Below are 23,891 nucleotides of genomic sequence, written 5' to 3'. Positions count from 1 at the left end.
TACATGTACTTGAAGTGTTGTAAACATGATTCAGCAATCGCTATAGAAATGAATACACTAGAAGCTGTACATTGTTTACATAAGACCTTTATTATGAAGGTACAATTTATATGATTCCCTTTCATGGAATTCTGTTTCAACACACAGTACAAATGTGCAGTTGGCACATTGGCAAAAAACAGACCTTGAGAGTTCAGTTAGGCAATAGCATGCGGATACCACAGTATTTTTCAATAGCAATAATCGTAATTTTGGCACTATATAACCACAAATATGATATCTGTACTGTAACATGAGCCCATTCAACAGAATGTTCAACCGACATACAAACTTTTCCTAATCACACGCTGGAGCAGGGAGTCAGTTCAAAACATTGTCCAAGGTGTCATTTACAGTAGGCTACAGATACTTGGTTTTATACATGATTTAATGGAATGTCTTTCTAGTGATTATGAATTCTATTCTCAGTCACTATCTGATAGTCCTCCAATCTCATCCTCATTCCCACCAATTGCTTTCCAGAAGGATATGGCAACCTGAAACACGATATTAAATATAAGTGGTGCGTACAGTGTACATGTAATTACTTTGCTTTATTGCCAGCCAACTTCAATATTTGCTTCATTGACATGAAATGACAGCAGCCAATCATACGAGTGACATTCAGACTGCTCTGCAATGTGAAGATATGAGCATTACATGTACCTTTTCAGCATAGGCTTTTCTTTCGTCTGGGGGAAGGGTCTCAGCTTTGTCTGAAAAATACAATGACCAATTGAACATGTTTGTGTTTTAGGTTAGATCAAGGCAAGGGAGTGCATTAATTACTGTATGATAACGCAGGAAGTTAAAAGTAAAGTTCTAAAATGTATGAATTTGAGTTGTTAATATACAATCTTTAGAAAAATTATCTGGACAAGAACCGGATTACAAAGCTCTTATGTGTAAGAATTATTGCATTCATACACTTACCTTTCATTACTTTCATTTTTGTGAATAATTCCTCAAATGATTCAGAACTTGGATCTTCATTTCCCAATGCACTAAACAATGCCATGTCATCGCCTAATAAGGAATCTGTAAAGAAGGAGATATAACTAAGTCTGATGCAGAACATCTTTGGGACCAAAATCAGTCTTTCTCAGAGAAGTTGTCCCTCTGGCAAAGATACCTGCTATGGGAGGTTCCACTGTATATGCCAGTTATCATCCAAACGACTCAAGAGGCTTTACAGAGATGATGAATAAGCTCCAAAAGTTCACGCTCTTCAGTTTCAGATGCTTTTTAAACAAACAGTTACATGTACCTATGTTGTTTGAAGCGTCTTCTTTCAAAGCAGCAGTTTTATTTGAACCCAAGGCATTCCCACCACCAGTGGCTGCTGCATGACAACCAACGGGAGATATCGAATCTTCATCACACTCATCTGTCTCTTGTTTTGGTTTTAATCGATCGGCGATATCATCGTTGTGACAGCCCAAGTTTGTCTCTGTTTCTATGTCATCATTGTGTTCTCCTAAACCAAGATCTGGCAATTTTGAACCTGTAGCCTCTGCTGCAATCATCTGCTGCATGAATGGACTGCGGAATGGAGCTGATCTAGGGTCTGAAACCATAAGAACAGTCTATGATTAATAAGAAATTGTACTTCAAGGACACTACATAGTAAGTCTGTTCCTTTCTGAGAAACAACACGATCAGTGACTTAAGGTATGTATGTAAAATTGGAGTTAAACTACTATGAATGATGTCATTGACATCACAGAAATAATAACACTGAGTATACCTTTCATGACTAGATTTGGCCACATATGGGCGTGTAATGCCTTGATCACTCTTTCCATGCCCCTTGGTTCTCGGAAGTCATCTAAAATAAAGAATAGTGGAAATTACCACGAGCTGCAGACCAGGACACCATTTTGGAGATTTACATTGTCAATTACATCCTTTTTGCTTCAAAATTGCCAAATTCAGTTCTCAGTTCTAAATTCATGACATTAGAATTTCTTTCAGTAGTTACCTTCTTCAGAATCACTGTCTTCATCTGGTTTCATTTCCACAAGCTCGAAATTGTGTTTCAAGCACCAATCATGGACTTTGGACTTTGCCACAACTGCAAAACAAAATACATGCAACATGACATTGTTGGCAAATTATAATGATGACATGCAGCTTGTGCCTGGATAGGGACATCTAAACTGTACATCAAGAACACTTCAGTAATGTCCCTGAGAGTAATCAAATTGTGCACACTCCTTTAGTTTCATTGGCCTATCAGATTTTGCGTCCATTCATAACTGCAAATGGGGCCATATTCCAATATCGAAACCACCATGACAAACAATTTCGTACCCCAAAAGTTTGAGATTTTACCGCCCCCCCCCCCACCCTGGATTTTAATATAGCATCACCACCAAAGTTGGGGCATCAATTAAGATGGATAAAACCTCACCATCTTCATATCTGCAGCAGTCACAAAGCAGAATCTGTATCTCTGGTTCAATCTCGCTCGCAAATGGAAGCCACGAGTTAACCATGGCAAAAGAACTAGCCTGGAAAATAACATTAACATCTGTTTTAGGTTTATAACTTGGATTTGTTTCATTTATGATATTGACTACTCAATATCAAAGCGAAAAGTCAGAATGCGGAGAAGTGATCATAACTATAATTTGTAGCAACGTAAAAGAGTGGAAAACCTCACTTAGCAGACACCTCAGTAAGCAGGACACCCTCTCTATTGAGGACACGGATATTGGTCACTTTCATTCAATTTGACCTCGTCATTAATGTTAAAGGATAGCACTTCTTGATCCCAAAGGTGTCCCTAATAGAGAGATTTTCAGTACACACGCTCACCTCTTTGCTATCAAAATGCAATATGATAGCCTGGACATTACTAGCAAATTCTGCATCTCCAATAGTTTTCTTTTGTGTTGTGCAGATTGAGACATCTGCTGTGTAATACTTGGTGTCAATGTGCCATGCGTACGAGCTGATATCTTCGAGGACATTCTCAGGATCTGGCAGATCTTCTGTATCCAAGATACCTGGAAGAAAATAGGTTGATATATAACCAACAGCCTAATGTATAAAGGAGGGGGCATTACAGTCCATCCCATTTGATCAAATCGATAATGAACAATCAACAGTACTCTACCTAGCACCAGTGACCGTGACCGTGATCTGGTTCTGGCCCTAGGCCTAGGCCTATGGCCGGGCAGGGCCACTTGACTGCCAGTGCCCAGTCAGGCCAGTGGGCGCGTTATAGCCAAGGACTCCAGCCCTAGACCTCCTTGGCTTTGAATGGGCTCACTAACAACTGGGTTTTGTCTGGGACATGAGGAAACAAACAACTCATGTATGGTAGGGACATGTTCCCTATGCTATTTTCTTCTCTCTGTCAGTGTTTGTATTGTATATGAAAATGTACATGGCTGTGTGTGCAAATGTACATGACTATATAGGAGCCAGTATTTGACCCTCAATATAGAATAATTTACAACATTTTTGGTGAGACAGCCAACAACAGATTGTGAAGACATGTTTAAGGATGAAATTGCAAGAAAAAATATTCAAACAGACCTTTCACAAGGACCTTGGGATCCAAATTTGTGCAACTGGCTAATAGTGCACAGGGCGCTGACATCTTGGTTTTTGTAAATTGTGAAACAAGGAACGCATTTTAAAGACGGATTGATGAAATCAAAACCATAGATAAGAAGATTTGCACATATAAACATTTGTAATAACGATGAGATAGATTCAAAGTATTTCGAATAACGGTCTTAGTACGTTTTTCTTTATGTTGAGAGATGATTTGAAGAGTTTGGAGTAAGGGAATTCCAGAAGTCATTGAAATTTGGATTCTTATTTTACAAAGACCCAGTAAAATCATAACACTACAGTAGAGTAGTTCTTCAGTGACATCTTTTCATGGTAATATCTTCTCTATCTCAAGTTAACTTGATCATTCAAGCTACTCTTCTTCAAAATAAATTTGTCAAGATTAAAGTGGTCCTGCCAAATATTTGGTAAAATGCCCCGATAAGGTCGAATGAGGAAGTTCTTTGTGTAGCGGACGACTGTCAATGACAATGATGATGAACATGGTAACGGTCAGTGAACATGCAGGTTGTCATTTAGCTTGATATTGATACTGGCAGTCTTTAATTGCAGGGACACCATGTCTGTCAACTACGCCACTGGTTTGTCATCATATGAATTCAAGGGGAAGTGCGGTCTTCCTGAGAAGTTTGATTTGGACGAAGAAGTTGAAGAGAAGGTTCAAAAGGTGGCGGAGTGGATCAAGAACAGCAAGCATTTAGTCGTTCATAGTGGAGCTGGGATCAGCACAGCGGCTGGGATCCCTGACTTCAGAGGACCAAATGGTAAGGAAGCACACAGTCTTGTCATTAACAAATCATATTGTAAATACACAACCTGGTTGATTTTTATTGTGTTGTTTTTTGTTTACAGGTGTATGGACATTAGAAGAGAAAGGGGAAGAACCCAATGTGAATGTGACTTTTGAGAGTGCCCAACCAACTCTTACACATAGGGCAATCTTGGGACTTGAATCTGCAGGTATGGTCGAATGTTTATCTTGCATTTTTTTATCATTTCATCTTGATACTGGTAGTTTTCTTTGAAGTATAAGTTAATTGTCTCAAAGCGCTTAAAATTTATGCCTAAGCATAATCCAGAAAGCTTTCTTTAGAAACAAGGGGCACATATACTGCACTATACTTGGCTGAGCCTTAAACCCACGACCTTCCATTCACCAGTTGAAAGCTTTCCCATGTAGGCACTGCACTTCCCTGAAAGGCAATACCGAACTCCAGACTGAAAAAAATTTCTGATTTCTCTCCAGGGTTTGTGAAATACGTCATCAGTCAAAATGTAGACGGGATGCATCTTCGGTCTGGATTCCCGAGGAACCGTCTTTCAGAGTTGCACGGGAATATGTTTGTGGAGGAATGCGACAAGTGTAAAACACAGGTATGTTCATTACTATGCCAACAAGGCTAAATACTCCTAAGATGTGAACATGATTTTTGACATTTATGGACAGATTCCACTACATCTGGAATCCACCATCGTTTGTTGTTGTGGCGGAAGTTTACATGGAGCATTTTACGGAAGAGGGTTAATAGATTTACTGGTGGTGAAGAAGACTTGTACACTGTATATCCAAACTTTATCTAACATGTTCTTTTCTCTTTCTAGTACTTGAATCTGACTTGCTCACCCACGATGGGTAAGAAGTGGACGGGGAGGATGTGCTCACAGGTCAAGTCACGTGGACAATGCAGGTAGTTTATTCTTTCTGTTTACTTGCTGTATCCCTCTATAACAAAGATTGTCAACATTTTATACTTAAACTGTAAATCCCTCATGCATGTACAAGCTGACAATTCAGATTTTGCTTGAAGATTGCTATCACTTTATCAGCAAGTTTGTTTATTTTAATGTTTTTTTACAGGGGTCGTCTTCATGATACCATCCTGGACTGGGAGGACAATCTTCCAAAATATGACTTGGATAGAGCAGATGAACACGCCAAGTAAGGATTGTTATCATTTTCTCTTGTTCTTTTACTGACCAGATGTGATGGAATAAATTTGTCCTTCGGTGTGTAGACTAGCGCTGAACATTCTGTCCCTGTATGTTTGTAGGAGGGGATCCTGAAGACAATCCTTGTGACAGCATACTTAAAGAAGTCATATTCTACAGATTGTCTCCAATACATGTAGTTAAAACTTACTGCTTGCCAGAAGTGCGTATCAGACTGTCGATAGTATAGTTGGTGCAGGTGGTAAATCTTTTAGGGCATATCAGTTGATTCAAAATTTATGTCTTTCTTTCAGAAAAGCTGATGTAAGCCTTTGTTTGGGAACGTCCTTACAAATTGTCCCCAGCGGAAATCTTCCGCTTGGGGCAAAGAAGAATGGTGGAAAGCTGGTGATAGTCAATCTACAGCCGACGAAGCATGATAAAAAGTGTGACCTCAAAATCAACACATATGTGGATCTGGTCATGGAAAGATTATGTGAACTACTTGAGGTTAAGATACCAAAATTCGAAAGAGTACACTATAATTTGACTTCCATTCATACTAATAGTAAGGAAAAGAAGCCGAATGTTGTGTTATGTGATGCAGAGGTTTTCAACGATTCTTTAAAGGACAACACTATCGGTGAAGGAAAACGATCAAATGGCTTGGAGCAGATGTCACTTCCTGATGCAATGAAAAATGAACATAATGGAGAGATTTCGAATCATGTGAAAAAACAGTGCACTGATTTTTCAAATGCAGTCAAGTCTGAACATTCTGAAAGAAATCAGGTTAAGACTGAACTAGTTTCAACGAATGAGACCAGGGCTGAACTGGTATCAAATGATGCCAAAACTGAACTATATGTTAGCAATTCACTGGGGGTAAAACATGTAAAAACTGAGGTAAAGGTGTTGGAGACACCTCTAGAAAGAGAGGATAACGATGTGCAATTAGAAAACATGTCACATTCCAGTGTATTTGGAGAGAATAGGACAAATGGTCTCTTCTTTGACACATCAGGTGAACCTAAATGCAAGGTCCCGAAAGTAGATATGAATGAATTACTCTCATGAAAAAGTCTCTTTTCACATGTAACAATAGGCAAGATTTAAAGAGTTAGTAGATTAGAGCCACATTGCTTTTCATTTCTGTAGTCACAGCGAGCATTTAAAACAACCCAGAAACTTCTGAGCAGATATCTGGTCGTATATGACTTCTATGGGCCCATTTACGTTTGGCTGGCCATTAAAGGCCAAACTGAGTGGGGGAAAATTTGTAGCTGTGATGGAGTCAACCTCTAACCATAGACAGATCTCATCCATGTCAATGTTGCAATATTTTAGATGAAATAAATGTGAAAAAGTATACTTAAATTGTCTTTTGATGTACATTGAGGCATGTTTTATTATGGTCTTCACTGATTGCACACTCCTCAAATCTACCAGCCCACGAAGGATGATTCTGGATAGATGATTTTATGAGATGGGTTGTGACCTTAATAATGTCCTGTTAGGAGACTAGTTTGGACAAGTTGGCAAAGTAGCGATTGCCTCGGATTGGACAAGATGTCCCACATGATGTCTTTATGAGATGGGTTGTGACCATGTCCTGTTAGGAGACTTGGACAAGTTGGCAAAGTAGCGATTGCCTTGGATTGGACAAAATCTCCCACAAGATGTCTTTATGAGATGGGTTGTGACCATGTCCTGTTAGGAGACTTGGACAAGTTGGCAGAGTAGCGATTGCCTCGGATTGGACAAGATGTCCCACATGATGTCTTTATGAGATGGGTTGTGACCATGTCCTGTTAGGAGACTTGGACAAGTTGGCAAAGTAGCGATAGCCTTGGATTGGACAAAATCTCCCACAAGATGTCTTTATGAGATGGGTTGTGACAATGTCCTGTTAAGAGACTTGGACAAGTTGGCAGAGTAGCGATTGCCTTGGATTTGACAAAATCTCCCACAAGATGTCTTTATGAGATGGGTTGTGACCATGTCCTGTTAGGAGATTTGGAAAAGTTGGCAGAGTAGCGATTGCCTTCGATTTGACAAGATCTCCCACAAGATGTCTTTATGAGATGGGTTGTGACCATGTCCTGTTAGGAGATTTGGACAAGTTGGCAGTAGCGATTGCCTTGGATTTGACAAAATCTCTCGCAAGATGTCTTTATGAGATGGGTTGTGACCATGTCCTGTTAGGAGACTTGGACAAGTTGGCAGAGTAGTGATTGCCTTGATTTCACAAGATCTCCCACAAGATGTCTTTATGAGATGGGTTGTGACCATTTCCTGTTAGGAGACTTGGACAAGTTGGCAGAGTAGCGATTGCCTTGATTTCACAAGATCTCCCACAAGGTGTCTTTATGAGATGGGTTGTGACCATGTCCTGTTAGGAGACTTGGACAAGTTGGCAATGTAGCGATTGCCTTGGATTTGACCAAATCTCCCACAGGATGTCTTTATGAGATGGGTTGTGACAATGTCCTGTTAAGAGACTTGGACAAGTTGGCACAGAAGCGATTGCCTTGGATTTGACAAAATCTTCCACAAGATGTCTTTATGAGATGGGTTGTGACCATGTCCTGTTAGGAGACTTGGACAAGTTGGCGAAGTAGCGATTGCCTTGGATTTGACAAAATCTTCCACAAGATGTCTTTATGAGATGGGTTGTGACCATGTCCTGTTAGGTGACTTGGACAAGTTGGCAGAGTAGCGATTCATTTAATGGCAGATTTCGCAGAGATTGAAAGAAGTACAGAAAATAAGTTGCCATCATTGGGATGCGAATTGCTGATTTTTGGATTGGTGGTCCACTCTTCTACTGTTGAGTTATCTCGGTTCCCTTTTTTCCTGCTCTTTGTGACACCATTATTTATCAAATTCAGCGAAGTAAAGAACAGGAAGTACTTTTTGTCAGTATTTTAAGTTTATTTCCATACAATGTAATGCACATACATTAGTACATTCATTCATTGATACAAGGAGTAGCATGCATACAATGTATGTACCAAAAGTTTCTCCAGAGAAGACAGGTTGTATGTATTGTCTCAATCATGATGCAAGAACTGACAATGTGGAGATCAGAACAAAGTCACAACCATGAGGAGAGTGGCTCTCCAGAAGCCTCAGACACTATCAAATGAGGGTACTATTTCATGGATCACTATAGCTAAACACCAGTGTCCATTTCTTCCTCCTGGCTCTCCTCAGTTGAATCAATACACAGACGCAGCTCATCTTCATCGTCGTCCTGATCAGTCATATTTTGTGAGCCAACTGCTTGGTCAGACTTCTCCACAGAGCCAGCACTAACCCTGCTTTCAGTATTGCCACTGACAGATTCAGTTACCCCAAGAAATAAATGCAGTTCACCTTCAGTCATTTCATTCTCATCCTTTTCCACAGAATTTCGTTTGAAATCCCCCGATTCCCCCAGTGGCTCAGTTTCATTTACTAATGAATCATGAGCCACTAAAACACCTTCTTTAGCTTTAGTGTCTTTCATCTGCTCCTCTTTTTCAGTTGCTGCGGTCTCCTCCATGAACAAGTGAAGGTCATCATCCATAGCACTTTCTATAGGATCAGATTCTGTCTCCTTGAGAGAACCACATGTATCTGTTTCAATGGTAGGCTCAACAAACAAATGCAAAGCCTCAGAACTACTTTTTAGCTGAGCATCACTTTTTGCTGTCTTCATTGTTGGCTCTATAAACAATTGCACATCCTTTTCTACAGAGTCATTTGACTGAGCATCTTTATCCTTTTCAGTTTCCATAGTTTCCTCAACAAACAAATGAAGCTTCTCTTCTGAACCACTTTCTTTCGACTCACATGTAGCACCTGAATGATTTTCGGTGTCCATGGTAGCATCAACAAAAAGGTGCATGTGATCCTCAGAGGGAAAATCATTCGATTTTTTATCACCATCCTTTTCAGTTCCTTTTGGGATCTCAGTATCCGTGGATTGAGAATCCTTTAGAGTTTGAGAAGGCTGACTAAATTCTACTTGAGAAGCCTGACTACTTGGTGTGGCTGAGGTCAACACAGTACCTTAAAAGACAAACAGAAGTGCAATATAAAAGTGACGTTTCATGGAAATGTAGTAGCCAGAAGTTTATTCTCTTGTAAAGTCCCTTTTTATCAGCAGCAGGCCACTACAAAATGGTCCATGTTGCATCTGAGGCAAGTCCCCTTTACAATTTTAACCTCGAACTTGGACCCAATGTATTTGTATTTCATTACAGTCCACAGTATGTTAAAAAATAAGCGTACATACCAGTTTTAGCTGGCGTCAGTCCCTTCAGCCTAGCTTGTCGTCTCTCCAGGGCCAATCGTTTATTTCGCTCTATTCTCTCTTTTACTTCATCAGTGAGAACCTGGAGAAAAGGAATTAGTGTATAAAATTTGAAATGCAAAAATGTCTTATGATTTGCCTTTTGGCTCCAGTGTATACATACAATAGTTCCTCTTTGGTATAAAAACTTCCTTTTTGAAATCGGCTATGATTCTGCAGCACCCAGCCATAGTTTATCAGTTCTTGTTATTGAAAAAAGCAATAAAAAGAACTCACTGGTGAAGCTGCTGTGACATTTATGGTATTGGATTGTGGTGTCTGCGACAGAATTGGTGTCGATGGTTCACTATCTCGAGGAGTGCTCAGCTCTGAGGGGAGTGGTTTATCTTTCCGAGCAGGAGTACCCGTAACAGGCTGTGTGAATGTGGAGTCCTCTCGTATCATCTCATCAAGGACATTCTCAGCATCGGAATCAATCAAATCGACCTGAGAGTGAAAAAGCATAAAACATAGGCAAGGTTTTTTATATTATAGTTGATTTGTTTTTAAATTTTTTCCATCTTGATATTTTTTTGTTTTCTAAAAAAACGAACAAGGCGAACTTGCTCCTCTTATTCATTTCTGACAGCATTTTCTCCTTTCTTTATATCTAATGGCAGTCATAGAATCGCCAGATAATTGCTGATCAACAAACCTCATCTGGATATCCGAGCTTATCGCCTGATTCGTCCTTCCGATCGTCCGCTTCATCACCAGATTTCTTTTCGCCATCTTCTCCGTTACCAAATTCCTCGTCCAGCAATGGAATATCAAGTCGAATCTTCTTGATGGTCGTCTGTACAGCCTTCTTCCCACCTAGTCTCTCGACTCGCTCAATCACCTCATCGAAGGTCATCTTTGGGTACAAGCGATGTGCCCAGTGTTCCATCTTTCTCATCATGACATTTAGATCATCAATCTGTTCAACAGGAAAAAATTTTTCAGAAACCCAAGCAATTAGACACTTACAGCACTTAACTATGGAAAATTGTTAAGAATACTAATTTTTGATGCCCCTTTTGTGCTTTGCCTTCCACCATCCACATTTCTTGCTGAAAAACTAATAAAGATATGGAATATAATTATAAAACTGTACCTCATGCCCTGGTCCTTTGAGCTTGAAATCCTTGAATATTTTTGGAAGAATAGCAATCCCTCGATCTCCATTTAACCTGAAAAACACGGAGAATTTTAGAAACTAACGACTTATGGGGTCAACCTTTGATGTTTCCGATGTCACCTGAGACGTAAAAATCAAGTGAGACAGACCCCACACTTCAGCAAAGCTTGACCACTCCATTGCAAGAGGGGCTCATCTAGAAAGAGGCGAATTCATCTCATTCTTCATAGTTGGTTGAAGCTGCACAGACATTTCAAGTGATATTTCAAGGTAAACAACAATTATACACTGGAATTACCAAGGAAGTGGACTGATTGACACAAGACACCCGGTTACAAACAAAACCAATGTCAGATCCACCTAACTATGCCAGCTCTCCCTCAATAGACATCAATGGACAGCTTACCTGTCTGCATCTAACTTGGGTTGTGGATTCCTTATCACTCGTTTTCCTGCACCTTTAGACATGTCTCGTAACCTCTGGATGACTTGACTTTGAATTTCACCCTCTGAAATATCACAAGGTATTCAATTACCACCACTAACATCCGGAATTAAACACATTGGGTAAATGGCAGTAATATATAACCTCGTCTCAAAAACACATTCTAAAATTCCTTAGGTTCATGTCTGAACTCTGAGCCTGAACCAATTACTGTTGTGCACATCTTCTCTGACTTTGACCTGCAGGAATGAATCGAGTTTCTCAATACTGGATGGCATTCCACTCCAGTAATATCTCCAGCCCAATGGTTGTGACAAAGAGCAGGCTCTCTTTAGGCTATTGGCCTGGTTTTATCTGGTCTCACACAACCCATTAAGAAAGCATTAGCTTCAACCCAAATTGTCTCCAGATTGCAATGTTAGACTGTATCAAATCAAAGTCAATGTTGCTGCCCATGGTGTCAGGTACATTTACACTACAGACTTGAGTTACCTACCTTCATTTTCTTCTCCTTCACCACCACTACCACCAGCACCACCACTCTCAGGAGCCTCGTTGTCTCCAAATCCAGTAGGTGATGGCGGAAAAGCTGCATCCTCATCAATGTCACCACGAACATCAAAGAGATCATCCATATCGAGGTCAATACTCTCCATCCTGAAATCAGGAATTGTGAAAGTACATATCTCATTAAATATTATTTATATCTGTGACGGGACCCGGATTAATTGGCATTCAATGATTCTTGGCCCAGGTTAGCCATCTGGTCAATTGGCTGGAAAGATGTTAATACCATTTACCCTTACTCACTGTCTATTGTCTGCGTCTCATCAGTGTCTCTCGACACAGCACAGCTCCAGAAACGTGAAGCCAAGTCGTGAATGATAAAATGACATTATCACATCACTCAGGCCTATATTTATTAGTTATAGTAATAAAAATCTGCACCAAATAGCACTTTAATCTTTGTTGATTCATCATGTTCATGATGCTTTTCAAAGTTACACCTTACACCTGACAGTCAAGTTAGTGACAGCAGACAGTGCATCTGACAGTCAGTGCATCTGACACCGACAGTGCATGCACAGTGAAATGCATAGACAATACTCAATAAGACATGGTTGTATGTAATGTAATGTATGCAGTGACCCAGTGCAGTGGGTTCACAATTTTTAAGTTCACCATTATCATCAGATTCATATTCATTTCATATCACATCCATGTCATATCATATCATCATCATATGATATATCGTGGTATTTCGTTTTCATATAGAACTTCCAGAAGTAGAAGTACCTGGGGGTTGTTTAGTCAATTTTTGCTCGATGCAGTGGAACAGGGAAATGTGTTGAATTTTCGCGCGAGATTTTCTTCTGGCATGCGCATGCTCATAAAAGTTGGGATTTCCCAAGCTATCACGTGATCACGCTTATTTTCGCGGGTAAAAATTAAAGGGCAGTCTCTAAAAGTGTAGGCAGTCTATTTATTTCGATTTTTCTCCTTCATCTATCACTGATTTGCGGTCACGATGGAATCTCTGAAGAAAACATACGTAAGTTCATTACAGAACACTTTGTGAAGTCTGTCATTTCTTAGATTATTGCATTGCCCATCATGATCATAGTATAGTCTTCTTCAATTCTTGCATGTAATTGTAAGCCTATCCTGCATACAGTGATACAATGTAATGTATGTACACATTGGAAATTGTAGCATGTACAGGGTGTCCCAATCATTAACACGCTACAATGTATGATAGATAATGATATAGAGCCAGCCTTACCGATTTTGGAGACAGCCAAGATGCCGAGGTCTAGTCTGCATGTCTGGCTCAGGCTGAGCCGCCTCGGGGTGGCAGTTGCTCACTCGCTCCCTTGTTTTTGATATTTGAGTCACTCAGTCAGTCAGTCGTGGTCATGCCATGTGGTCGGGGTGTTCCAAAACAACGTCAAACAAAAAATAAAAAGGAACACAAATTCTGTACAAATTATCGCTTAGCCTACAGTACAGATGTGACTCGATGTCATGAAGAATATTTCTTTTACAGAAACTAAGTGAATATGAGCTGCAGCGGTTGAAGAATATTGAGGATAACAAAACAATGGTGAGTTGATATATACTGTAGCCTTTTAATCAACAGCGAAATAATGTTTTTCCAGAAATCCGTCAGACCATGGAAACCCCTCAAAATGATGAAAAAGTGGAAAATTTGCTAGGAATCATATTTAACTGGCAATTTTTCTTTTTCCCCCAACTCAAAATTACATCAAACAAGCATTTTTAAATGTTAGCCTTGATATTTTTATTGAAATTGATTCCGTTCATATCAAGAATTAAATTCCTTTATTTCAGCTATCCCGATTGATGGAAGATTTGAAGAACTTCAATATCCCAAAACCAAAGCCGCAGGTAAAATTGGGCAGTTTTGGAAATGTACAGATAAAGCTGTATTTAAATCTGAAAAAAGTAATCTATCTTCTGCACACCCATGAACTTTCTTTACTGTACTTCTTGTTTAATTTGATAAAATGTTTTTTGATGTCATACCAGATAGTTATAATTATGGTCTGTTCTTTGTTCTTGCTCCTTGGTTTAAACTGTAAGTCTGTGGTTGCACTGAAAGTTCAGATTAATCTTCGTAAATAAAATTTGTTCCAAGACAACTGCATGTATACTATAACCTTCCCTCATTCTGATCTACAGAAGTTTCAGCCAACAAAGCGCAATCCGAGACGTGCACCACGTTACAATCCAATCTCACGTCCTGTGACCAGATCTAGAAGAGGTTCAATTTCTTCTGCCAACTCGACTTCTGAAGCTTCTACCCCGGAGAAATTGAACAAGGTACGTAAATGATACGAATCAATGGAATTGGATTGTACACGTGGCGAGTCAGTTATAAAAAAGAAGGCCAAAAGGTCGTGTAATACAGCTTAACTACTCATTCAGCGCAAATGCTAGCAGCAAGGTCATTATGATCAGAAAATCTAAGGCTTTTAATGTTCCTGTCCTTTCATTTCAGCATCTCGTTGTAAGCTTTGGATTTTTCAAGAAACGACCAAGCGATGCAAAGGCCGATGGTGATGATTGGTTGGAAGATGAGCATGAGGTATGTAATTTAGGAGCCAACAAAAAAACTGTGTACAGGCAGTTTAGAATTGAGCCTAGCTGCACATGTGCCTAAATCATGTAGGCCACAGGGTCTTAGCTCTGTGCTGAACTTGTCATGACTGCAGCAGATTAGATGGATCATTGTAAAAAGGATGAATAAATTGTGTTTGTAACATTTGTAAGCTGTTATAAATTTTGCAAATATCTTGTAATTCAGGATGAAGCAGTCTCAAGGCGCCCAAAACGTGCTGCAGTTGACAGGACTGTGAAAGCAGCAGAGGAAATAACTGAAGAAGATCTCAAGTTGGTGGCAGACACAGTTGGAGATAAAAGCTATGATAGTGTTTATGTAAGTGGTTCATTTGTTTAGTATTATCAGAGGAGTAAACACACTAGAAGATACACAGCAGGCCCTATGACCTCTAACATATTCAATATTCAGAATAAAAACTGCTAATGGTGTCTATGATGTTGGCAACTGTGGTCTCCTAATCAACCATGTGATGAATTGACGAAGTGGTTTGTGAGCCATTTGTACTCCCTGTTGGGGGTCATAGCATGCTCTCGCACACATGTCTTGAAAGTCTGCAGCTAATGGCAGTTAGTATGACCTACTGTGGTAAAGTTGATGCAGGGTAGAGTGTTCGGCTGATTCATAGTGTGTCTTGTGCATCATGTTTTCAGGGAACAACCTGCCATCAATGTCGTCAGAAAACCCATGACATGAAGACAATCTGTCGGTCTGAAGATTGCTATGGTGTGCGGGGACAGTTCTGTGGACCATGTTTGAGGAATCGCTATGGAGAAGATGCACGCATTGCCCTAACAGATCCTGTAAGTATCAAAGTGACTGTTACAGCGGTGAAGAGAGAACTAATTTCAAAAGTGAAATACTCTGAATGTTCGCAGTGTCAATAATTAGATGCCCACAATTCCAGGTGAGCAAAATATGTTAAACCTGCTCAATGATTTCTATTTTGTTTTAGTATATTCATAATATATATTTGTTTCAGAAATGGGAATGCCCACCATGCAGGGGGATCTGTAACTGCAGTTTCTGCCGCAAGAAGGCCGGTGTTAGGTGTACAGGCATTCTGATACATCTTGCGCGAGAGAAGGGATACACAGATGTAAATGCTTATCTCCAGAAGTAAGTTGAATGTAATATCAACAGATATTACAAACGTCTGTTGAAACTAGTCAGCTGTCTGGCTTGTAGAGATGCAGTACTGGAGACAAGAAAGGAGGCTTGTTTCATTGATTACTTCATGTTTATTAAACACTGAACAGCTGTTCAATCACCGCTTTATTTGTTAGCATCAATGCGTCGTCCCAGCCCTCTCTTGAGTTCGGCTGCTGCAACCTTTTCGCGACTGGCTGTCTGATATGAATGAATTCAAACTCACATTCCTTTTTTTCAGCTTGAGGAGAGCTTAAAATGGAGATATCCCAAAGACTGTCTGCATTTACACTTTGGAAGGACATTATATAATTTCTAGGACTTGAAATTGAATGTGGACTTTGGTGACATAACTTTCTTGCCATAGATATGGTGCTTATTAGGCTGTAAGGTTTATGCATCGATAATTTGATTCATTTCCGAAAAAAAGACTGCTTAATTCTGCCAAGGTGATGGGTTTCTACTGTATGTTAAATGATGCATCTGAAGTATCCCTTATTTCTATTTTGTGTCTAAACATACTCTGCTTGTTATCATGAATTAAATTTTAAAAGCTTATTGTGTATAAAGAAGTAAAACAGTTTTGAATTTGATTGGGTTCAGTTGGTGAATCTTTGCTTTCATCAGTTTACACAACATTTCAATTAAAATTTTATACAGTTATTGTATTTTTGTAAATAAAAGGTTCAAGTTTATTCTTTATACGTATCTTGATTCTTTTTGTTCAAAATTCTGTATCGTAGTTATAGTCGGTGGTTAAGGTTGCTATTAAAGGCTAACCACTTTACTATGAGACGTTACTCAAGTCACACAGCTTTCAATGGCGTCGTTAGCAGCAATGGCACAACCCAATGCATTGTGTCATGCATACCTCTGCTATGCATTAAGACATCATAGACTGGTATCGGGGCTGTTTAGGACACACCACGCAGAAATAGTGAAGAAAGTTGTGGAAGTTATGACAGACTGGCTGGCCCTATTGAAAAGCACATGGTTATAAAAGATTGGATATGACATGTTGAGGCAGATTCAAGGACAGTAATCGTTCGCATCCATGTGTTCATTATTGGGAAGAAAGATCTAGGTCTATCAGTTTGCGCACATAGGCATCAAGCGCTGAACTCCGTACAAGTTTACATGTGCCATGTACAATTCATTCTTGTCCTCGAAAGTGCAGGGGTCTTCTCTCCAAATTTACATGCAGTGGTCTTGTCCTGCAATTGCGGGGGTGACATCCGGCCGACATGGCAGATTCTTTGAATACCATCTGATAAGACAGATGAAACTGATTAACTCCAGGTGATACAGTCTCCTTAATTAACACAGGGCACATCTGTCCGCCTTTCTGCTGGGGTTGACTGCCTCCAATGTTCATTTGGGTCGGAGTTTTCCTTTAAGAGCAGGAGAGAGCTTTGTGTCTCCTCAAGAGTTCATAAAGGACTGAGGCATGGTCTCAAATTCATACTTGGAGCACAATGATATAAGGTCTCAAAAAGGAACCCAACATAATATATGAGGTTTAACATAGAAGCCATTTTATTCTTTCGTAAAAAATCACAAAATAAGAATACATTACATTATTATGAACATACATTAACATAAATAAATTTTGTTTTTAAACAGTCAAGCCAAATGAAATGATAAAATGGACGGACAATTCTGTATTTACAGTCACATGAATAAATAAAGTAAATGTTGATTCAAACAATGCCCCAGAATATATTTGGTCCCTCACTTCGAAAAAAACACTTGTAGTTAGTCTGACCCTCAAATCTTGTAATTTGATAACAATTTTACAAAATACGTCACAGGAAATATAAGTTCCTCAGTCCTGTCAGTAGGCAATAAGTCCCACACAGAGGAACAAGCCTTCTATTCAAACATTAACAAAGATTTTCACTGCAACTACAACTACCGTTACTGTTGATATATCTGTGTCTAGGAAACATTTCCTCTCTCTTTTTAATAGAGACCCCAAGTATCATCAATTCATCAGAGATGGAGATCACTCATTTCTTCCCGATCAGCGTGTCTAGTGGTAGAGCTAGAAACTAAATGTTTGACTTACGGTGTCAGTCTTTGATATTTTAAAACAACATATGTCCACTATGTTAATTTGTTGCATCACATTCCAGATACCTTTTGTTGTATGAGCATTCTATCAGTATTAGTAGGCCCTATAAAGCAAAGTGCAATCTCTTATGGAATTTACAAGATCTAAATTGACCGAAAGTTTCCCTGATGGCCATTTGATTATCCCATTGCTATTGAACACGCTACCGGTGCAGAATTTGGCACTTTTAATTGGACAATACAACAGGAAGTTCCCTAAATTCTGCTTTCAGAAATCCTGGTATGCAACAAAGTCACGTTAGGGAAGGTTTATAGTGCGTAGGCAATTCTTGAAAAAAACAGGCCATTATCACAGCCCTAAAACTCACTAGTTGGAGATTTGGTGAAGCAGGAAAAGAATGTGTAAACTTTGACACCCTGAATGCCGCCTTGCATTCAGATCTAAATGTCCATTTGTTCCCCGGACTCTATCTCCATCATCATTTGACTGCTGGACTGTTCATGTGTGAGATCGCTCTGACTTCTGTGCGGGGCACTGGACAATTGAGTTACGGTAAAAAGCACAGCATTGGTAACAGCCTGCAAGTAAGGGAATGTTACATGTAGGATTACCATGCAAAAGCTGCCTCTAGCAGGTTAAAGGGTTAAAGGGCCAGGGCAATATGACCAAACTCTGAAATCCTGGATGAAACTCGGCCTTCACATCTAAATGTCCATATGTTCCGTCTTCATCACTGTTCAAATGCTTGACTCTCCGTATGCAAGATCGCTCTGACTTCACTGTGGGGCACTTGACAATTGTGTTATGGTAAAAAAAAGGGTGGAATAGCATCGTTGATAGCCTGCAAGTAAGGTATTGTTAAGATTATGACAAAGCAGGGTTTAAAAGGTCTGGAACAATGACCAAACTTTGACACCCTGGATACCATTTCGCCTTGAAATCTAAATGTCCATTTATTCCACAGGATCTGTATCCATCCTTGTTTGACTGGTAGACTGTTCATTTGAGAGATCACTCTGACTTCGCTCTGGCATGCCTGACAATTGAGTTATGGTAAAAAGAACAGCATCGGTAACAGCCTGGAAGTAAGTGTGAGATTAGGATTATCAAAAGTAGAACTGACAGGTTAAATATTAAAGAGTTAGTATTTTGAGGGTTATGACGGGAGGGGTCCACTTCAATACTCGTACAAATGTTTTCTTTTCATCAGTCTATTGAATGAGTGTTATTTGTATATGGACTCAGTCTTTAAGAATGGTCTCCAACAACTGTAGAAATTGCCTCTCGATCTTGCTAATTTCGCGTGGCGGCCACTTCATGCAATTTTATTATCATGACCACACCTTCACTCTCAGGTCAGGCTACAAAGTATGGGGCCTAAAACAGAAAAGTAAATAATTACCTTCATTTTCCTCTTCGCATTGAATTCCTTGAGTTTGGTCTGCGTCACTTGCATGTGCTTTGTCTTGGTGGCCTGGCCTAGGACCCATTCGTGTTTGATTGCCTGTCGCGCTGTCAATCGTTTCTTGGGATCAATCACAAGGAGCTTACTAATCAGATCCTGAAGTCAGAAAAAAAGGTTTCATCAAGTTTGCCCAGTAAGAGACTTAATACTGTGGTTCTATCACATCTTTTTGAAGGGATCTTCAGAGTTTTTTTTTCTCAAACTTACCCTTGCATTTGTACTGACATCTTCCCACCATGGTAAGTCAAATTCATAATCAGCCTTCAAGATCTTATGGAACATTTCTTTTTCACACCCCTTATCTGAATAGAATGGCTCATAGCCACAGAGTCTGTAAAAGAGAATACATTATGTAGGACCCTTATCAATCATGTACACACTTGTTTGCTTTGCTTTGACATGATCTGAGATGCCAACTAATGACAATTGCCAAAATAGAACTATAAACCGAGCTAAGGTCAAGACCTGAACTGAAACAGTGAAATAAATAGAGAGGTTCGGATAACATAGAGAGGTTTCGATAGACACTTACAATTCATTGCAGTTTTTACCAGGGTCCGATTACTTTACTATTGTACTGACGGAATTCTAAAATAGTCACTCTGAGATTGTGAAGCGAGGGGTATAGAAATTTTCTGCAACCTGGTAACTTGTGTTTAATACTTACAAGATATACAAGATGACCCCCACACTCCACATATCAACTTCTGGACCATATGGTACACCAGTGTAGCCTAGAATCTCTGGTGCTGAAAGTAACCAATATGAAGATGATTTTAATAGGAAAAAATAGTAAAATCTCAAAAATCTTTTTAGGAACTTTTAACTCAACTGGTTAAAAACAGTTTACATGTCCACGTTAGGTAAAATCTCAAATTGAAAATAAAATGTACTCTCACTATAATATGTCAGCTTTTTATAACAGTAACATGCCATGTAAGCAATACGTCTTCAGCCAAGTCCAGATTCAGCTACCTCTGTCCAGAGATTCGTTTGCTTGCCCAGGCATACAGACACTCACCACCGTGGCTTTACTTGTCATATAAAGGACATGGCATTGAAGTGATTTGATTTGTTCAAGGCCACAGTTTACATGTCCACGTTAGGTACAAAAAACTTACCACAGTAACCAGGTGTTCCACAAACTGTCTGCATCCTGACGTCATGCTCCAGGATCTTTGAAAGACCAAAATCAGCAATTTTCAGCTTGGCATTCTCAGCATTGTTTTCATATAACAAATTCTCTGGCTGAAATCAGATAATACATCAATGTTTATTTTTTTATCTTTAATTCTCAGTAGTCAGACTCTTTGGAGCAGGGGCTTTAAAAGTGTTATTCTATAAGCAGTGGAATGGGACTCTTTTGTGATTGTCCAACACATCTCCTTTGAAACACATTCACTCAGTGTTATTAAATGAGAATAAAGATTTCTCCACATACAGGCCAACTTACCTTTAAATCTCGGTGCACGACGTCATTGTCATGGAGATACTAAAACATGGAAAAAAATCTTCTGGGTTTGAATTTTGTGAGAACGAAATCTTTTTAGGAACTTTTAACTCAACTGGTTAAAAACAGATGACAAATGTTACATCATTAACCAAAAATCAATTTCCCTTAGTAATCCATTAATATCAGATGAACTTAACAGTTCTGTTTGGAAATTTGAAGGACATTCAATATCAGGTCTTTTTACAATCTACAATCCTCTCTCCCTCATGCTGTATAGCAAATCCCAAAGGTCATTTATACATTTTCATTGGTTTTACCTCAGTTGAAAATCAATATAGGATGGATGGCTGTTGGCCTATGAGCAAGCATTATTGGTAACAACTATTTCTTGTACTCAAGAAGAATACATAATTTCAGCAGCACGAGCGCATTTACCTGACGAAAACAACTTTGGTTACTGATGGATCTAAGTGATTGGGAAAGTCATATTAGAGAAAATGAAAGATTTTACTACTCTAATTTGATAAGGAAAGCCCTACAGACCATGACAAATGACTAAATGCTCAGCGGTACCTACCACAATGGCATCCAATATTTCCTTGATGCAATGTGCTGCATCCCTTTCACTGTACCACCCTTTGCTTACTATCCTGGAAAAAAATTTGAAAATAGATTTTACAACTGACAAATATTTCAATTCCTAGTGTCTCGGTAACTTGTGATTGAAAAGTATCACCTACGGATATTTTATGTTTGCCTTTAGAAGTGAATGGGTGATCCTCAATAACATCATTCAATTTCTGTGCTTCTTCTCCAGAAGTTTCAAAATTTTGGGAGCATTTTTCCTCTCCCCTCCCAGAAAGGGTTAAAACAAAGCCATTGTGCTGACAAATAAATAATTTACTGACAACTTAAGATTGAACTGATGCCTCAGGCTATAGAATTTTAATCAAACATGCTGGCTACAAGATCTATCAGTTAATCAATAAACCAATTGTTTGACAAGCTCACAGAGCCTGGGGCAAGACTGCACAGAAAAATCTAGCATTTGTAAAATATCAATGATTTCAAAGCCAGTATCATAGATAACTGACCTTTGAAAGTCGGCATTTTCGTCGGACAGAGAATCTTGGTCTTTAGACAAGCAGGAAATAACAAGTTAGCAGTAGCTTATTGGAGCACCCAGGTGAACCAGGGGGCACAAGAAAACAGCAGGGCTTCCAGGTGTCAGGCTGCTGACACTAGCAGCTCCTTGCAAAAAAAGCTGTATGCCTCTGGCTAAAATCCAACAGAGTTTCGTCACCGGTAATGATGATGATTTTTGACTTTTTTGACTTCCAAATTTTTATTATCGATAATAACTGTTCCAACCTTACCAAGTCAAAACTATCACAATACAGGTCAAGTATACGTGACCATTATATCATCATGCTTATTTACCTGTCAAAAAGTTCACCACCTGTCACCAACTCCAGAACAAGGGCAATCTGAGTGGGCTTCTCATAGATTTCCTTTAACCTTATCTGGAATAGAGGAAACACATTGTAACTTGACATGTAGTCAATGATAAGAATCAGGAAGTGGGTCAAGGGGAAAAGGATAGCACGAAATATTGTGTCACATTCACTGCCCCTCAAAATTTTACCGGCGGGGTAATTTCCAGAAACCAAAAGTACTTACTACATTTGGATGACTGAGTCGCAACAATATGCCTGTCTCTGTTTGAACAATTTTCTTGTTTTCCTGAAATTGATAATACAAAGTACATGAACATGAGGAAAGTGGGTTTGAAATGTCCCAGGTTTAAAAATCTCCAAGGCTGTTGTTATTTTCCAACAATGGGGATTAGAACCAGGAACCTCATGACAGCTGGTCAGAGATCCTTACCACTATGCCACCATGGCTGCTTAGAAAAGAAGTTTTACTTAAGCACCTTTGTAGAGTAACAGGTTACTTTACCCCTATTATCTTGATGAAAACAATTCTTACCTTCTTAGAAATTACCTTGACAGCAGAAGGTGTGGATGTGCCTTTCTGACAGCATTTGTAGACTACAGAAGTAGCACCCCTGAAACAGAAGAAATAGATATTGAAACCTTGTTAATGGAATATACAATGACCAATAATAAACCATAGCACTATCACTTTTCCCAGCTGTGCACAGGATACTGACACTCCACTGAATCACATGTCAGTAGTAGGCATGGTGAGCTGTAGTGTAAGCATGGTAGGTAGGCCTAACCATGAAAGGTCCGTGAAGGGTTAAGGTAGAATGCATTACATTTTACCAAAATAGCACCTATAGACATCCTTGTACACCAGTCAGAGGAAGTCGTTGAAGGCCACAACAAACCAGCAGCGAAACCAGACTGTATATAGTATCATACCATCTCTTCTAGTGTTCGTTATACTTAGGTTTGTTTTGAGACTCAAGACTGGTGCAATGATGTATAAAAATGATTTTAGTTCCTTCTCCATCGCCCTAACCCTTCATCAATGTGACATCATGTCATGGACATTTTACAATCATAACAATGTTGTTTTAGCCCACACTGACTCTTGAGTCAGTGGCCTGTTGCATGCTACTGTGCACAGACCCAGTTCAAATCCAGTGTACATGGTGTATGGCACTATGTATCTGACAAATTTGTATGGGATGCAAGAAACTTAGAAGGAATCAGATTCACTGATTCAGTCTTCCTATCCTACCAGTACTAACCTTCCCAGCTCTTTATCAATGTCATAAACAGCTTCCAACTCTACATCCTTTTTGCTTTCCCTTATCCAATATTCTTGACCACAGTCCTTCGGCTTCGGCATCTTGAGTGAGGAAACAGGTGAAATACGGTGTTTTTTAGAGAGTGTCCCTTCCAAACTTGCCCAGGCTGTGTATATTGACAACCAATAACCTCATCGCTAGGTGAACGATTAGAGTCGGGCACCTGCTGTACATTTGTGTGTAAGATAAGACTCCGAGTAACAAGGTTTACATTCTGTATTGTTGTGAAAAAGTGTAATAAAAACGTTTCTTTAGGCTATAGAGCAATTAATGAATATTTTAAAGTTTATTGCTTTACCTTATTTATAGAGACATAATTTTCAACAATTTACACCTCTACTGATAATGATTTACCTGTTTTTATTATTG

At 39.3% G+C, this 23,891-nt stretch overlaps 5 protein-coding genes across 6 annotated transcripts; 2 read left to right on the top strand and 3 right to left on the bottom strand.

Moving 5' to 3' along the window:
• Positions 1–71: 71 nt before the first annotated feature.
• LOC135482960 (alpha- and gamma-adaptin-binding protein p34-like) lies at positions 72–3,652 on the bottom strand. The gene is made up of 9 exons (XM_064763444.1): positions 3,586–3,652; positions 2,860–3,050; positions 2,453–2,552; positions 2,021–2,113; positions 1,787–1,867; positions 1,307–1,606; positions 973–1,077; positions 706–755; positions 72–536 (listed from the first exon to the last, which is right to left on the bottom strand). The coding sequence occupies exons 1-9, from the start codon at positions 3,647–3,649 to the stop codon at positions 465–467; spliced, it is 1,056 nt and encodes a 351-aa protein (XP_064619514.1). The 5' UTR covers positions 3,650–3,652; the 3' UTR covers positions 72–464.
• A 236-nt stretch (positions 3,653–3,888) lies between these two features.
• On the top strand, positions 3,889–6,897 carry LOC135483782 (NAD-dependent protein deacylase sirtuin-6-like). Its single transcript, XM_064764814.1, has 7 exons — positions 3,889–3,939; positions 4,180–4,391; positions 4,480–4,587; positions 4,874–5,001; positions 5,230–5,315; positions 5,486–5,566; positions 5,871–6,897. The coding sequence occupies exons 2-7, from the start codon at positions 4,187–4,189 to the stop codon at positions 6,631–6,633; spliced, it is 1,371 nt and encodes a 456-aa protein (XP_064620884.1). The 5' UTR covers positions 3,889–3,939; positions 4,180–4,186; the 3' UTR covers positions 6,634–6,897.
• A 1,633-nt stretch (positions 6,898–8,530) lies between these two features.
• LOC135483781 (uncharacterized) lies at positions 8,531–12,814 on the bottom strand. The gene is made up of 8 exons (XM_064764813.1): positions 12,757–12,814; positions 11,957–12,117; positions 11,422–11,524; positions 10,992–11,067; positions 10,551–10,814; positions 10,133–10,342; positions 9,839–9,938; positions 8,531–9,612 (listed from the first exon to the last, which is right to left on the bottom strand). Exons 2-8 carry the CDS (start codon positions 12,114–12,116, stop codon positions 8,732–8,734), a joined length of 1,794 nt encoding a protein of 597 aa, XP_064620883.1. The 5' UTR covers position 12,117; positions 12,757–12,814; the 3' UTR covers positions 8,531–8,731.
• A 94-nt stretch (positions 12,815–12,908) lies between these two features.
• LOC135483780 (cell division cycle-associated protein 7-like) lies at positions 12,909–16,412 on the top strand. The gene is made up of 9 exons (XM_064764812.1): positions 12,909–13,012; positions 13,508–13,564; positions 13,813–13,869; positions 14,164–14,304; positions 14,483–14,569; positions 14,789–14,920; positions 15,256–15,405; positions 15,585–15,721; positions 15,993–16,412. Exons 1-9 carry the CDS (start codon positions 12,989–12,991, stop codon positions 16,006–16,008), a joined length of 801 nt encoding a protein of 266 aa, XP_064620882.1. The 5' UTR covers positions 12,909–12,988; the 3' UTR covers positions 16,009–16,412.
• Positions 16,413–17,270: 858 nt separating this feature from the next.
• LOC135482943 (calcium/calmodulin-dependent protein kinase type IV-like) lies at positions 17,271–23,643 on the bottom strand. Of its 2 annotated transcripts, none has more exons than XM_064763428.1 (11): positions 23,463–23,643; positions 22,733–22,811; positions 22,424–22,486; positions 22,184–22,266; positions 21,321–21,393; positions 20,744–20,782; positions 20,412–20,538; positions 19,958–20,039; positions 19,498–19,621; positions 19,228–19,386; positions 17,271–18,403 (listed from the first exon to the last, which is right to left on the bottom strand). In XM_064763428.1, exons 1-11 carry the CDS (start codon positions 23,561–23,563, stop codon positions 18,266–18,268), a joined length of 1,068 nt encoding a protein of 355 aa, XP_064619498.1. In that variant the 5' UTR covers positions 23,564–23,643; the 3' UTR covers positions 17,271–18,265. The 2 variants fall into 2 exon arrangements, with proteins under 2 accessions (XP_064619498.1, XP_064619499.1); XM_064763429.1 differs by having other exon boundaries at positions 18,272–18,904.
• Positions 23,644–23,891: the final 248 nt, after the last annotated feature.

The sequence above is a fragment of the Lineus longissimus genome, chromosome 2, assembly GCF_910592395.1.
Source record: "Lineus longissimus chromosome 2, tnLinLong1.2, whole genome shotgun sequence".
Lineage (NCBI taxonomy): Eukaryota > Metazoa > Nemertea > Pilidiophora > Heteronemertea > Lineidae > Lineus > Lineus longissimus.
This window is presented reverse-complemented; position numbering and strand designations above follow the sequence as displayed.

Excerpts from the sequence above, each read along its gene's own strand:
- LOC135482943 (XM_064763428.1), bottom strand. The coding sequence starts at position 23,563 with ATGCCGAAGCCGAAGGACTGTGGTCAAGAATATTGGATAAGGGAAAGC. Across the intron at positions 22,267-22,423 it reads GACTCAGTCATCCAAATGTA|ATAAGGTTAAAGGAAATCTA; the intron begins GTAAGTACTTTT and ends CCTCTATTCCAG. Across the intron at positions 20,783-21,320 it reads AAATATTGGATGCCATTGTG|TATCTCCATGACAATGACGT; the intron begins GTAGGTACCGCT and ends TCCATGTTTTAG.
- LOC135483780 (XM_064764812.1), top strand. The coding sequence starts at position 12,989 with ATGGAATCTCTGAAGAAAACATAC. Across the intron at positions 14,921-15,255 it reads AAAGCTATGATAGTGTTTAT|GGAACAACCTGCCATCAATG; the intron begins GTAAGTGGTTCA and ends TCATGTTTTCAG. Across the intron at positions 15,406-15,584 it reads GCATTGCCCTAACAGATCCT|AAATGGGAATGCCCACCATG; the intron begins GTAAGTATCAAA and ends TATTTGTTTCAG.
- LOC135483782 (XM_064764814.1), top strand. The coding sequence starts at position 4,187 with ATGTCTGTCAACTACGCCACTGGTTTGTCATCATATGAATTCAAGGGG. Across the intron at positions 4,392-4,479 it reads TGACTTCAGAGGACCAAATG|GTGTATGGACATTAGAAGAG; the intron begins GTAAGGAAGCAC and ends TTTTGTTTACAG. Across the intron at positions 5,316-5,485 it reads AAGTCACGTGGACAATGCAG|GGGTCGTCTTCATGATACCA; the intron begins GTAGTTTATTCT and ends GTTTTTTTACAG.
- LOC135483781 (XM_064764813.1), bottom strand. The coding sequence starts at position 12,116 with ATGGAGAGTATTGACCTCGATATGGATGATCTCTTTGATGTTCGTGGT. Across the intron at positions 11,068-11,421 it reads CCCAAGTTAGATGCAGACAG|GTTAAATGGAGATCGAGGGA; the intron begins GTAAGCTGTCCA and ends CGTGTTTTTCAG. Across the intron at positions 9,939-10,132 it reads ATGTCACAGCAGCTTCACCA|GTTCTCACTGATGAAGTAAA; the intron begins GTGAGTTCTTTT and ends CCTTTTCTCCAG.
- LOC135482960 (XM_064763444.1), bottom strand. The coding sequence starts at position 3,649 with ATGTCAGCGCCCTGTGCACTATTAGCCAGTTGCACAAATTTGGATCCC. Across the intron at positions 1,607-1,786 it reads GCCAAATCTAGTCATGAAAG|ACCCTAGATCAGCTCCATTC; the intron begins GTATACTCAGTG and ends TTATGGTTTCAG. Across the intron at positions 537-705 it reads GAAAAGCCTATGCTGAAAAG|GTTGCCATATCCTTCTGGAA; the intron begins GTACATGTAATG and ends ATCGTGTTTCAG.